At 42.4% G+C, this 15,588-nt stretch overlaps 1 protein-coding gene across 1 annotated transcript; it reads left to right on the top strand.

Moving 5' to 3' along the window:
- Positions 1-14,329: 14,329 nt before the first annotated feature.
- On the top strand, positions 14,330-14,950 carry LOC148014829 (pentatricopeptide repeat-containing protein At4g18520, chloroplastic-like). Its single transcript, XM_087666063.1, has one exon. It carries the CDS (start codon positions 14,330-14,332, stop codon positions 14,948-14,950), a length of 621 nt encoding a protein of 206 aa, XP_087522189.1.
- Positions 14,951-15,588: the final 638 nt, after the last annotated feature.

Here is a 15,588-nt window from a genome sequence, read left to right as displayed (position 1 = left end):
AATATGAGTGACCGTCGAGATTAAGTGTTGTATACCTCACCATCGACAACCTCACCAATCTTTCAATAATAAAGCTACCTCCCTTGGTACTGCTATGTGGTCCTTGCCATGTTGGATGAGTGTGACATGGTGATCTGTGGTATCTCTTGCCACGGATAATCACCACTCTTCACGAGTCAGCGCGATCGTTTCCCTCGATCATCTGCAAATCGGGCCAAGTTTTTCTAACCCTACCCCTTTTGATTTCACGAGTCAGTCATATTTTAAGTGTAGGGATGTACATGTATGGGTTATGATCCCGTGTTAGGACCCTATTGCATCGATAATCTAATTTATTAAGGTCTTAAGTGTGAGGACGCGTCCCTGCGCGTCCGCTTTGCATATCCTCATGGACACATCCCTCTCGGATGATTTCAGCCTACCAAGTCTTGGTCCTACCCCCTTCCCCACCCACCCATTCTCTTTTCAACCCAACTTGGGGTTGTTCCTTGTCCATTTGTCTTTTTTTTTCTTTGTTTTTGTTGCTTTTTCATGTGAATGTATTCTACATTCACCAAATTTAAAATATGACCTTATAACCCTTTTTGTTCCTTCAAACTAGCTACTTTTTCTTTTTACAGCCCCCTGTTCCAAGCCACGGACCATGAGTTATTAATTTTTAAAGAATTTTCTGTACATTTAATGTGTTTTCATGTGAACGTGCCTTTTTTGCTTCGAAATAGCGCTTTGATGTGATAGCCCTAACCTACCTCTTCCTCAAGACATTTTTTCTTTTTACTATCCATCATTCCGATGTATGGTTTGTTCGTTTTTAATGTTTCCGTCTTTTTGAGAATTTTCATGTACATTTTTTACCGTTTTTTCATATAAACATGCCTTATCCACCTTGGAATTTAATTTTGATTAAATAACCTTGTCTGGCTTGGTCCCTTGCACGACTTTTCTTTTTCCCCCATCCTTATCTAGTCTACTCATTTTATTTTATTAATTTTTTCATGTGCTTTCGTGCTCCTTTTTCTTCTTTTTTCCATGTGAACGCCCCTTAACGCCATCGAAACTGTGTTTTGACCCTGACAAACATGTCCCACAAGCTTCCCTTGCCATTTTTTATTTTTGTTGCCCTCTGTTCCGATGCATGGATTTTTCCGTATTAATTTTTGACTCTGTTTTCATTGGTATTTTTACCATTTTTTCCATGTGAACATGCTGTAGCGTCCCCAGAACTGCATTCGACCTCAACTATCCTGTCTCACATCTTCCTAGGACATTTTTTGTGTTCACCTTGCCAGGTTCCAACTACTAGATTTCTTTGTATTAATTTTTATTTTTAATTTTGGGGTTTTTTTTTGTTTTTTCCATGTGACGTCCTATCCCTCTCAAAACTGTGTTCTCATCTAATAGGCTTATCCGGCACGTCATTCTGCACACTTTTACCTTTTTCTACATTTCATTTCAGTGCTCAAATTTTTTCAGAATTAATTTTTTTTTTGAATTTATGTTCTGATATTACGCGTGTTTGTGCACGCACATTCCTGAATCCGGCTTCTCAGGCACGTTGACGCGTTTGCCCCGCTGTTGATGCCAGGAGGCATATTTCACGGTGGATTCCGTGCCACGGTGGATTCCGTGAGGTTTTATGGTGAACTCTGTAAACTTTGTTGACGGGGCTCATACACAAAGTGGATTCTTTGTGCGAGAAGTTGATGGGGACACCTATCCTTTTCGGGCGTTTCATTAATTTAGTGTGTACATGGGTGATTCCATAGCGGGTGATTCCGCAAAATACATATTAAATTAATAAACGTTTATGAGTTTAGAGTGCGCACTCGTGATAAATTAAGGTTAGGATTGATTTCTAACAAGTTGATTTATTTATGTAGCTGAAGACTGCTACGTATTCACTTTTGTCGGTTTAATTATATTATTTTAATAATGATTGTGAATACTTCAGTTGATGTGTAGAGATAGTAGCAGTGGTGGAGGAAAGCATTAGAGGATAGCGTGTATTCGAGTTATCACTTATATTTTGATGGGCGCATACTTTAGGCATGGCGCCTATATTTTGTCGCGCCTATTTATTAAGGCGTTGGATATTTATTTATTATTTTGTATGCGCATGGGCGCACGATTATGATATTTGTATTTGGACATTGTATTGGGTATGCCTGACTCTTTGGGCACCCGCCCAAGGCACCCGCCCATTAGCTTTATTTCTATTTTGTGCTAAAGCAAACTCAAAAGCCAAAAGCATGCTATTTTGTAATTTGGGCTATTATTTGAGCTTGAAGATGATTAATACATAAAATACATGCTTTGTGGAGCGCTCATACAAGGCATGGGGGGAGATTGCACCCTTCTACCTTGAGTTTTGTGCAAAAAGTAGAGTTCTTTTGTTCTTGGGGACCTTCCGGCACTCACTACGCGAGCATATAGCATCCGATCTGTGCACCAGTGGTATTAGAGCGAAGTTGAGATCGAGAGCTTCCAATCGCTACCCATCTTGCGCGAAGGCGGAGCTCCGGGAACAATCGAGCTCTACAGTCAGTCTCATCGCGAACGGTCGATACGGGTGGATTCATGGCGGTCAAGAACCTCTGTCTACAGCCTCTGATCGTGAAGGACCGGCCTGAGGAAGCGGAGGACCACTCCTACATCTCTTCTATCAAGTCGTTTTTTTTTTTCCACAGTTTACAGATAAGCTTCCATAATCATCAAGGTTTAAGCTTAAGTTAAAAGCTTAAGTAAGCTTAAAAGGCTTACTTAAGCCTATAAATTCAACAATTTTTGAAGGCGGCAACATCCCGAATTTTACGGCGCTGAAAAACACCCCCCCCCTAAAATTCGTCGTTTGTAATTACCACTATTCTTATGATGCCTAAGAGTCTGGAGGGGAAGGCTCTTTCTTTGCCATATCATTGGGAGTCCTTCCCTACTTCCCATCAACTATTCTCCAACAATGATATTTTAACGATATTACAGAAGCAGACTCCCGATGTTTTGGATCCAAAGAAGGTTATTACCACGTCAAGGGTCAGTGTCTCTATGATTTCCAATTCCCTATGGAAACAGTTGTGCCAAATTCTTCAAGATAGGTTTATGAGTGCCAAAACCTTGTCTCATTACCTCTCCAAGGAGTTGTTCATAGCTTCTCATATGGTCCTGAAGAAAGGTATTACCATTGATTGGAGTACATATCTCCTGGCAAAGATGGATCAACATTTCATTAGAGCTACTAGAGAAAATGTGACTAATGTCACATTTGGATTGTACCTTTATGTATTCCTAATGCATGTTGCCCTTGCAAAGGAAGTCCCTTTCCTCCTCCTCATGAAGATGATGATGTGATCATTAAGGATGATAATTCTCCCCAACCTCTAGTCATTCAGAGAAAGAACTTGAAACGAGATGTTGAATCAGTTCCAGTTCCTACTCCTCCAGTTTCAGTTATAATTCTTGCTCAATCTTGCAGCACACTGCCTGTCTTTCTTCAAATGCCAAATCTTTTTAGGCCCATAGTGATGGCATGATGGACATTTCTATTCCTTATGTGCAATGCTTGGTAACAGGAGATGCCATTCCTTTTTTTGTGCAAGGCCCATCCAAAGTTCAATTGAACTTTCAATTTACTGCATGTATCCAAAAGCTTTCTTCTTCTTTTTATGAAGAAGTTCAGTAGTATAAGGAGGATCTATATAAAGCTAATACTGAGTTAGCTTCTACTTAAGAGAAATTTTTTACCTCTATATACAAATGGAGTAGCAAACTAAGGTCATGGATACACAGAAAGATGAAATCTCTACTTTGACAACTCAGTTGACCGAAACTTAGTCCCAAGTTGTTACTGTAACAGAGGAGAGGGATAGATTACAGAAGGAGGTTGAAGAGATGAAGGTTGTGATAGCTGCCCAAACCGAGAAGATAAAATCAACTACAGCTGTCCTAGGCCAGAGCAATGCTCAGATTCAGCAACTTAAGGATCAATTGGCTCAGTCTCGCTCTTCTTCACAGAGTCTTGTGTAGCCAGTTCCTTCTTTGTCCCCTGCATACTTAGCAATTCTTCAAAGACAAGCTACATTATGCCCTTTGTTCCAGGCTAAGCTGGAAAGACTTCAGTCTCAAATGGATTTGATGTGATCTTCATTTGAGCAATTTTAGGAATATGTTCCTCAAGATCACTCCTTTTTCATGCATTATCAGCAATAAAAGTTGGCCTTCTACATTAAGCTTTCAATGATGGATTTACCTCTCCTAGAGGATGGATGGAGTGGGGCTTGGTCTTCTGACTTGTTGACTAAAGTAGTCCGATGTCGTATTGCTGCACATTCGAGGTGTGAAAACCACCCAAAAGTTGTGTGTGTGGGATTTGATACTTTGTACGTATTTAGTTATTGTGATTATACTTTTGTTCTACGTGGAAGAGGGTTTGGAGCAAGAGGAATTAATCAATAATGCTCTGGTTGACATGTATGTCAAATGCGGAAGTTTAAAACGAAGTGCATAAAGTCTTCAAGGGCTTGCTGGAAAGAAATTAAGTATCATGGAATGCTTTAATGACAGGATATATTCAAAATGGAGGTTCAGGTTGAATGGTTTCTGCAATGAGGTGGAATTGGTGAACTGCTTCCTGAGAATGAGCAAGCTTCTTGCAATCTCATGAGAGATAAGGGACTGATAGACTTGATCTCCCATGGATTTGTACTGTGACATGAGAAGATCGAGTTCCTTGGTTTCCCCGTGAGAGCTTTCTAAATGATTATCAAGTAATGATCAGAGATTGGGCACATAAGAGGGGAATTGCAATCCTGAGCCTTGCCTTCCGAGCCAAGGTGATGATACTGGCAGACATCAAACGTGTTGCCTTCAAAGTCCCCTAATTGCTTGGCCAGGGACTATTTCTGGGATGGCCACATCATTGCTCATAGTAGAAGCACCTCATTATCAGTTAAGTTTCTGCACCGATGCCTGCCTTGATGAAACTCAAAAGCTCAAACGGCTCAATCTTGTTGTCAGACAGGAGCTGCCTTTGCATTTTTCTGAATTACAGCTTTTACAAGAATCAAGAGGTCAGGACTCAGTACTCCATCAGCAGTTTGTCTGTGCCAAACCAATAATTCATGATGCACTGATCCACAGACATGTCGCCTCTAATACAGACAATGCTGCAGAGCTTCCTCATGTGGAAGACTTCTTGTGTATTTAACAAGACTGCAAGAAACAGAGGAATCTTGCTCTTTCAAGGCAAGTGTATGTGCATGCTTGCCATATGGGGCTTCAGCTCCTCAGTGTACTTGGGAACTATATCCTTCAAATGTTTGTAGACTGCATGAGTATATGTGATGCTGAGAAACTGTTCAACCAACTGATGGACTCCAATGAGTACTCTTGGGCATCTCGAATGCAGGCACATATGGAGTGCGGAAATTCCCAATGCGCCTTCTATTTGTATCAGAAAATGCAAGAGGATCATCTCCCAGTGAGTGGCGTCACCTATGTCTTTCTCCTCAGGGCTTGTGGTAGGATTAAGGACCTTGAAAGTGGAAAAAGGTTACATACTGAGATTGCCAAAGATGGTTATGAAGTAGATACTAGCATCGGCAATGCTTTGGTGGCTATGTATGTCAAATGTGGGTCATTTGCAGAAGGATGGGAGTTGTTCAATGAGCTACAAGAACAAGATGTAGTCTCATGGACTGCATTAATTGCCGGATATACTGAGCAGGGGCTTGCTGAAGAAGCTCTGAACTGTCTCACACAAGTTCAGGCTGAAGGACTGCCTGCAGATGCTGTTATGTTTGGTCTTTGCTTGAAAACATGTGGTACCACAGGCAATAGAGAAAGGGGCCGCTTTCCTGGGAGAGAGAAAATCCAAATTGGGGGGGCACAGAAAATTTCGGAAGGGGGCTGGAAGTTTTTTTTTCTCCGTGATCGAAAAGGTGATTAAGCGGAAGAGGAGAAAAAGCAGAAAAAAAACAGGCGAAGAAAAGGAAAAAGCATCGTCTGGACTCGCAGGGGGGATCGTCGTTTTCTCTGGAAAAAACGGAAGAGGAAGTCATCAACTGGAGGGAGAAGGTTGTCCAGCTTCGAATAAGCGCCATGGACGTCTGCTTACTGACCTGAAACCGTGGAAATGCCTATGTCTTCATCTCACGTCCCCATACCAGTCATCAGTGCTTTGTAGGGGAGTTGCGCTGAAGAGCTTCAGAGGCCGGGCAATACCTTTGCTTCTAACAAATTCTTCCTGTCCCTCGAAGGAGGTCGCCGAATCAAGCATGTGCTTCAAGCAAAGATCAGATGGCTCATATTTTTGCTTCCCTCCTTTGGGTGTTCATAAAATAATAGAACTTTGGGAAAAGAAGGTTGGATTGAAGGAATGCTTTGCTAGAAATGTGGCCATAGACTGAGGCCCAGCAAAGAAGTATTAACAGTGGAACAATAGGATTCAGGAACAGGAGCATCATATTGCCTGATTGTAAAAATTAGTAAGAGAAAGGTCTTTGCAGGAGCAGAATATGCTAAGAGAGGAGCACTAAAGGTTAACAGAAAGCCCACAATATGCAGATTCTTCTGTGGCTAATGCTATACTTTGAAGATTAGAGCTTTGTGCAACTACTTTAGCTCAGGTGGACAAGCTATGGGAGAGGAATGTAATGCTGGAGCATACTCTGGTCTTCCCGAACAGCACTTTCAATATGTAAAACTTGTTAAACCAAGCCTGAATTTAAATGGGTGATCTAGAGCCAGTGGACTGAACAGATTGGAATTCATCTTGAATTTTGTAAACATCTTGACAGTAATACAATTGCTACTTCATTTTTGCTTATTCACATGCTTGATCTTCTATCTTGAAAATAATCAAGGACTTCTGAAGTCGCGACATTGCTTTCGAAACCCTTCGACATCTTTGGTGAACTCGATGTGAAAGCATCGCAGAAATTTCAGGATGGGAGATACTTCAGCATCTATTTCAGCCTCTTCTACAATTCCAGCTACGTCCTCTACTTCAGCTCCATCAATGACTGCTGCGTCAAGTACTTCAGCAGGTTTTGCAGAATATGTCCATGTATATGCAGCTCCAAAATCAGCAGACACAATTGTATATGCAGCAGCAGCAACAATTGCATCAATAGCAGTTGTCTCAGCAAAGGCAACTATATTCGGAGCAGGAGAATGCAAACAGCGCGACTAAGGTGATTGAAGCAGTTGAGAATGAGAAGAAGCTATTTGATGGCCGTAATGTTTCAGCATATTTGAAGACATATGAGATCAAGATGGGGTTTTTTGGAGTTCCAGCTGGACTTATGAGTAAGTACTTCCTTCGTCTTGTCACACCCGCCTTGAGGGCAAAAGTGACTGATCTTTTTATTCAAAATTCGCATTGGCAAGATTTTAAGAAGGCCTTGAAAGAAGAGTATTTCCTTGAGGACTTTGGGATGGCTACATGGTGGTCATTCCGAGAGTGGGTCTACATGCCAAACAAAGGTCTAGCTGCTTCAGAGTTGATTCGAGAATTTGAAGAGAGGTATAATCAGCTTGATGCCATTGAACAAAGAGCATTGGATGTTGAGAAAGTTGAGTTTTCTTGCAAGCTGCAGATCCTGCTCTTCAGGAAGAATTGGGAGAACTTCTTGAGGATCGCATGAAGCCTATGGGTCTTAAAACAGATTGGCAGGATGCCCAGGATGCAGTCTCGACTTTGACCAAGAGGAGGATATGGAAGACCCACCTACATAATGGTTTTATGACACCGACACCGTCTTCTGCTCCTATACCTGCTTCTATCCCTGTTATTTCTTCTCCTCCTCAGCCAGTTTCTTGGCCTATGCCAGTGCCTACTGTTTCCACTCCACCTATTCCTCCTGTTCCACGACCGATGCCAGCACCTTCTGCTCCAAAACCATCCGCTCCATCGGTGCCTACCTCTCTTGATGACATCATCAAAGGCATAACGGATTTGACACTGGAGCCAGTTAAAGCGGAGTTGGTGGGAAAATTGAAAGAGCAGTTTGCTTCGACTGCGCCTACTATTTCTTCTAGTGCTCCTACTGCACCTAGGAGTGCTCCTAGTGCACCTAGGAGAGATCGGAGATGTATTTGGTGCAATAGTACGGACCATCAGCATTGCAGGGATTGTGAATCTTTTCAGGATGCAAGGAGGAAGAATTTGGTATTTTGGGGACAAGATGGTAAGATTTGGTTGACTGAGATAGGAGCTCCACTTGCTACCAACTTTGGTAAAGCTGGAATGAAGAAGTTAGTGGATGACATGGCTGCGCGTACTTCTTATTGACAACTAGAGGTGATGCTTCTGCATATGGAGTCCAAATTGAGAAGGGATCAGAGACTCAGTCAGCACTATGGACTTATGCTATGGAGACTGCAAACAAGGGGAAAATTCAGCAAACTGTTTTGACTAGTGCAGGCTCTAGCATCAGATCTGAGACAGGTTGGGATTCGCCTATTGATAGGTACTCTATTTATGCTTATTTGGCTAAGTCTCAGGGAGCAGAAGTACTTGTTGAGGAGAAGCGTAACAGGGATGAAGAAAATCCAAGTGCAGCTAAAAAGACTAGAGGGGGTGAGTTTGTTACTCCACCTACTGCAGGACCGTCTTTGAGACCAGGGCCAGAACGACAGATGGAAGATGCTCAAAAGAGAGAAAAGAGGCAAGAGCCTAGAGAGAGAAAGCAGCCAGGGTTTAGATTGATGTCCGATATTGAGACATCTATAGACATGAAGAAAATATTTAATGACAAGATTCTTGGCAGTGAGGTGACTTTCACTATTTCTGAGGTTTTGGGCATCTCGAAAAGAGAGTTTCAAGATCAGTTTCAGGAGGTCCTGAAGAGGAAAAGACATGCGTTGCCTACTACTGATACACAGGGAGTTTGGATTGGGGAGTTGGATGAGGATGAGAATGAGGTTATGGTTGAGAATGCTTCTTCTTTTTTCGCAGGTAGAGAAGAGGGTTCAGCCTATGCATTATGCCGAAACTGATGAACCTGTCTTGATACCGCGTAGTCACTTTTCGCGGAGTCATTGGGCTTGGGCAACTACAGAGACGATGGTAAAGATTGGAGAGAAACAGGTGCCTTATGTTGCTTTGGTGGATCATGGTTCAGAGATTAATCTCATAGTTCGTGGAGTTTATGAAAGTAACAGATGGCCTGTGGATGTAGAGCATGGGTGGCGTATGAGAGCCGCCAATAACACTGCAGGTGATTTGTATGATGCCTGTCCCAGTGTTAGGGTTTCTATTAGAGATGTAGAGGAGGATTTCCATTTCTTTGTGTAGGATTCATGCTCTTATCCTATAATTCTTGGGCAGCCATTCATCACAGAGATGCGCATGGAAACAAAGGTAATGGATGATGGATCTGCTTATGCACGGATTCGCAGTAAAGATGGCATGAGAGCAGTTCAGTTTATGACTCTGTGTGTGAACCATGTTAGAAACAGGGATACTCTCAGAGATGCACCTTTGCCCACTGTGAGGGATTCGGGTTTTCATTAGGTACCGCCGTTTCGCGAGACGACAGTGGTATAGAGCAGAGGAGATTGGAGTTCTCGCCTCCTGGCAGCAGTGTTTTCTCCTCTGGTTTTGTTGGGATTTCAACAAACAGTTCGATGAGCTATTAGAAGATTTCTAGGTTGTCTAGAGCTGCTAGGCAGTACATATGCAGGAAGGAGAAAAATTTGAAAAATGTAGGAATTTTAGAGGATGATGAGCACATAGATGGGATGTATGACAGTATGATTTGTACAGATACGATGGAAGAGATGGAAGATATGTTGAAAATTGATATGCACAGTTGTCACAGTAATGTACTAGTGCAATCCTTGGACATGTTTCATGAAATTGCAGATTTTGTGTCACAAATTGAGTCAGAGGCTGAGGTGACTCAGCAAAAAGTGTTGAGTGCTGAAGAAATTCAGCAAACAGAGTTTCCGGCTGATTATGATCAGCTTACAGAGACACAGAGGGCTGAAAACTTTCAGCCAACAGAGTTTATTGCTGAAATATTTCAGCATCCAGAGTTTAGGGCTGTTTCTATGCAGTCCATAGAGCAAAGGGCTGAGGATATTCAGCCATTGGAGTGCAGAATTGCTGATTTACAGCAAGATTTGAGTAATGCAGAAGAGCATAATGAAGCCAGGGTTGACACGAAATACAAGACTGTGGATAAGAAGGTGAAGCCGGTAGCTGTACCGCTTCCACCTGACAGTGATCAACAAATAGAGAGGGCTACCAAACAGCCAATTTTGAGGAATCCAGAGCATATTGGTCATAAATTTTCAGCAGAGACTCTTGCTAAACTGAAAATTGAAAATGGTGATTTCTTGCTACCCACAGAGGAGCAATGCTTTCAAGAGATGCTTGAGCGACATGGAAGGGGATTTGCTTTTTTCCCGCATGAGATTAGATGTGTGAATCCTGATATTGTTGCTCCTATGGTGATTTTTACTATTCCTCATATTCCATGGAACCTCCCACCTATTCCAGTGCCTAAGGCACACCTACCAAAGCCGATTGATTTATTGAATGAGAAAATCAGGATGGGAATTCTTGAGCCTTCATCTGCACCATACTCAAACAGGTGGTTTACAGTTCCAAAGAAGAATGATACTCTCCGATTTATACAGGACATGCAGCCAGTAAACAGAGTTACTATTAGGAATGTTGGTATAGGTCCAGTTGTGGATGAGTTTGCAGAAGCATTTGCTGGACGTGCCATCTATTCTTTAGGTGATTTGTATTCAGGATATGATCAGTTTCAGCTGGCTTTGGAAAGCAGGGACATAACCACCATGAGAACTCCTATTGGGCTTGTCAGGATGTGTACCTTGCCTCAAGGTGCCACTAATTCTGTTGCGCATATGATGAATGCCATGCATAAGGTTCTTCGTGATTATATACCTCAGCTTACTATGCCTTTCTTGGATGATGTGCCCATTAAGGGTTGTGCAGAAGAAGAGAAAAATGAGAGTCTAAATGAGCAGGGATGCAGATACTTTGTGGCTGATCATATTTCAACTTGTGAGAAGATATTGGCCAGATTAAAAGAAGTGAACTTGACACTATCAAGGCAAAAATATGTTTTTGGAGTGAATGAGGTTGTCATTGTTGGACATATGTGTGGGTATTATGGCAGGAAACCCTCACCTGATAAGGTGAATGCTATAGGCAAGATTGCGGAGTATTGTTCTACCACTTCAGAGGTACGGAGATTCATTGGAGCTTGTGTGTTTTATATGATTTGGATACCTCATTTTGCACACATAGCAGATTGTTTATATCAGCTGCTTCGAAAGGGGCAGAAATTCTATTGGGATGAGAGCCACACTAGAGCCATGCGGAAATTGAAGAAGTTATTGCAGAATGCTCCTACTCTTAGGAAAGCAGATTATAATTGCGGAAGGCCTATTGTATTGACAGTTGACACTAGTCCAATTGGCATAGGTTGGACTGTGGGTCAAGATGATGCAGATGGAAATAGGTATGCTATTCGATTTGGGGCGAAAGTCCTAAACGAGAGACAGAGGAGATATCCGCAAATCAAGAGGGAGTTATTGGGGATTGTTACGGCTCTCAAATGTGACAAGGAGTACTTTATTAGAGCTTCAGTTGTGGTAGAGACAGATTGCTTGCCATTGATTGGTATGATTATGAGTTGCTCTACTCCGGATATAGCTATGCTGAGATGGATTGCATACATCAAGTCATTAAATCCGAAATTTAAACACATAGCAAGGAAGGATAATCCAGTGGCAGATATGCTGTCTAGAGCCAGATATGATGAGGAGGAGATGCTATTTGCAGAAGAGGATGATGCAGAAATTTCAGCCACTATGGTTGATCATGTTTGCCATGTCTATGATATTGCGACTTTCATAGAAGAACTCTATGTTGGAGATTGGTTGCAAATTGGCAAGTACCTTAGTACACTAAGCAAAAGAGATGAATGGACAGATGAAGAGTTCAAGAAGATCAGAAGGAAAGCTTATGGTTATTTTCTCAAGGACGGATTTCTTTGCAAGCATCCAAAGAAAAGAGGCGGATTACCTTTGCGGGTTGTCTGCGATAGAGGGACACAGTTACAGGTGATGAGGGAGTTTCATGAGAGTCCTTGGGCTGGTCATAGAGGAGTGTGGGCTACTTATGAGAAAATCAAGGAGAAATATTGGTGGAAAGGCATGTATAGAGATGTTTCTCATTTTGTTGAGACTTGCAAAGACTGCCAGATGTATTCAGTAGTGCGTCATCGAGATGAGCTTCATCCGACCTATCCGTTATGCATTCATTATAAGTGGGTAGTTGACTTGGTTACTATGCCTATGAGTCTATGGTAGAAAAAGTATATTGTTTTGGCTAGAGAGGATCTTACCAATCATGTTGAAGGCAGATCTTTGAGAACAAAGACCACTAGTGCAGTGTGTAAGTTCTTATTGGAAGAAATTTTCTGCAGGTATGGTTGTGTGGGTAAGATCACTGCGGATCGCGGTGAATTGGATGCAGATGAAGCTAGGGAGTTTTTCTCTCAGCTAGGAATCAAGTTGGCTCTAACCACAACATACAATCCAGAGGGAAATGGGAAGAGTGAAAGAGGGCATCCGCCGATAGTGAAAGCATTAGCCAAAGCATGCGGAGGACGGATTGGAGAATGGCCGAGACTTCTACCATTTGCTTTGTGGGCTGATCGTACGACTCACAGTGTTACCACAGGATATATGCCCGCAGAGTTGATGTATGGTCAAAAACCTGTTATGCCGACTGAGACTTGTGCTTTGACTTGGTCAGTTTTACCTTGGCAGGAGGATATGACTAGAGAGGAGCTCTTAGCTCTTCGGATTCGACAGTTGGAGAGAAGACCAGAGGATATTCAGCTAGCTATTGACAGGTTGAAGGTTGCTAGACTAAGAAATAAGGATAGGTTTGATAGTAGGCATCGCTTGCGGCCTAGAGCAATAGAAGAGGGAGATTGGGTATTAGTCTTTGATAGCAGCCTTGAAAATCAGCATACTGCACTTCAAAGATGGTGAAAAGATGGTTTGGGCCGTACATAGTCAGACATGTTTTTGATAATGCAACATATGAGTTGACAGAATTGGATGGGACAGTGCTTAGAGTGCCTATTGCTGGAAAAAGAATCAAGATTTTCAAGAAAAGAGATGATGAAGATTATGCATTGGAAGAATTTGCAAGGGAAGAGCAACAAGAAGAAACTCCAATGGAAGAGACAGATGATATGATAGATAATCTTGTTGATATACCGGAAATGCATAATGAAGAGATTGATTTGTTTGTGGATCTTGATGATAATGATCATGGGTAGTTGGCCCATCCGGAGGATGCGCACGATTAGAGGGGGTGGATGTCGTATTGCTGCGCATTCGAGGTGTGAAAACCACCCAAAAGTTGTGTGCGTGGGATTTGATACTTTGTACATATTTAGTTGTTGTGATTATACTTTTGTTCTACGTGGAAAAGGGTTTGGAGCAAGAGGAATTAATCAATAATGCTCTGGTTAACATGTATGTCAAATGTGGAAGTTTAAAACGAAATGCATAAAGTCTTCAAGGGCTTGCTGGAAAGAAATTAAGTGTCATGGAATGCTTTAATGACATGATATATTCAAAATGGAGGTTCAGGTTGAATGGTTTCTGCAATGAGGTGGAATTGGTGAACTGCTTCCTGAGAATGAGCAAGCTTCTTGCAATCTCATGAGAGTTAAGGGACTGATAGACTTGATCTCCCATGGATTTGTACTGTGACATGAGAAGATCGAGTTCCTTGGTTTCCCCGTGAGAGCTTTCTAAATGATTATCAAGTAATGATCAGAGATTGGGCACATAAGAGGGGAATTGCAATCCTGAGCCTTGCCTTCCGAGCCAAGGTGATGATACTGGCAGACATCAAACGTGTTGCCTTCAAAGTCCCCTAATTGCTTGCCTAGGGACTATTTCTGGGATGGCCACATCATTGCTCACAGTAGAAGCACCTCATTATCAGTTAAGTTTCTGCACCGATGCCTGCCTTGATGAAACTCAAAAGCTCAAACGGCTCAATCTTGTTGTCAGACAGGAGCTGCCTTTGCATTTTTCTGAATTACAGCTTTTACAAGAATCAAGAGGTCAGGACTCAGTACTCCATCAGCAGTTTGTCTGTGCCAAACCAATAATTCATGATGCACTGATCCACAGACATGTCGCCTCTAATACAGACAATGCTGCAGAGCTTCCTCATGTGGAAGACTTCTTGTGTATTTAACAAGATTGCAAGAAACAGAGGAATCTTGCTCTTTCAAGGCAAGTGTATGTGCATGCTTGCCATATGGGGCTTCAGCTCCTCAGTGTACTTGGGAACTATATCCTTCAAATGTTTGTAGACTGCATGAGTATATGTGATGCTGAGAAACTGTTCAACCAACTGATGGACTCCAATGAGTACTCTTGGGCATCTCGAATGCAGGCACATATGGAGTGCGGCAATTCCCAATGCGCCTTCTATCTGTATCAGAAAATGCAAGAGGATCATCTCCCAGTGAGTGGCGTCACCTATGTCTTTCTCCTCAGGGCTTGTGGTAGGATTAAGGACCTTGAAAGTGGAAAAAGGTTACATACTGAGATTGCCAAAGATGGTTATGAAGTAGATACTAGCATCGGCAATGCTTTGGTGGCTATGTATGTCAAATGTGGGTCATTTGCAGAAGGATGGGAGTTGTTCAATGAGCTACAAGAACAAGATGTAGTCTCATGGACTGCATTAATTGCCGGATATACTGAGCAGGGGCTTGCTGAAGAAGCTCTGAACTGTCTCACACAAGTGCAGGCTGAAGGACTGCCTGCAGATGCTATTATGTTTGGTCTTTGCTTGAAAACATGTGGTACCACAGGCAATAGAGAAAGGGGCCGCTTTCCTGGGAGAGAGAAAAGCCAAATTGGGGGGGCGTAGAAAATTTCGGAAGGGGGCTGGAAGTTTTTTTTTCTCCGTGATCGAAAAGGTGATTAAGCGGAAGAGGAGAAAAAGCAGAAAAAAAACAGGCGAAGAAAAGGAAAAAGCATTGTCTGGACTCGCAGGGGGGATCGTCGTTTGCTCTGGAAAAAATGGAAGAGGAAGTCATCAACTGGAGGGAGAAGGTTGTCCAGCTTCGAATAAGCGCCATGGACGTCTGCTTGCTGACCTGAAACCGTGGAAATGCCTATGTCTTCATCTCACGTCCCCATACCAGTCATCAGTGCTTTGTAGGGGAGTTGCGTTGAAGAGCTTCAGAGGCCGGGCAATACCTTTGCTTCTAACAAATTCTTCCTGTCCCTCGAAGGAGGTCGCCGAATCAAGCATGTGCTTCAAGCAAAGATCAGATGGCTCATATTTTTGCTTCCCTCCTTTGGGTGTTCATAAAAGAATAGAACTTTGGGAAAAGAAGGTTGGATTGAAGGAATGCTTTGCTGGAAATGTGGCCACAGACTGAGGCCCAGCAAAGAAGTATTAACAATGGAACAATAGGATTCAGGAACATGAGCATCATATTGCCTGATTGTAAAAATTAGTAAGAGAAAGGTCTTTGCAGGAGCAGAATATGCTAAGAGAGG

The sequence above is a fragment of the Lygodium microphyllum genome, chromosome 24, assembly GCF_053477565.2.
Source record: "Lygodium microphyllum isolate KBCC chromosome 24, Lygodium_microphyllum_v1.1.10, whole genome shotgun sequence".
Taxonomy (NCBI): Eukaryota; Viridiplantae; Streptophyta; class Polypodiopsida; order Schizaeales; family Lygodiaceae; genus Lygodium; species Lygodium microphyllum.
This window is presented reverse-complemented; position numbering and strand designations above follow the sequence as displayed.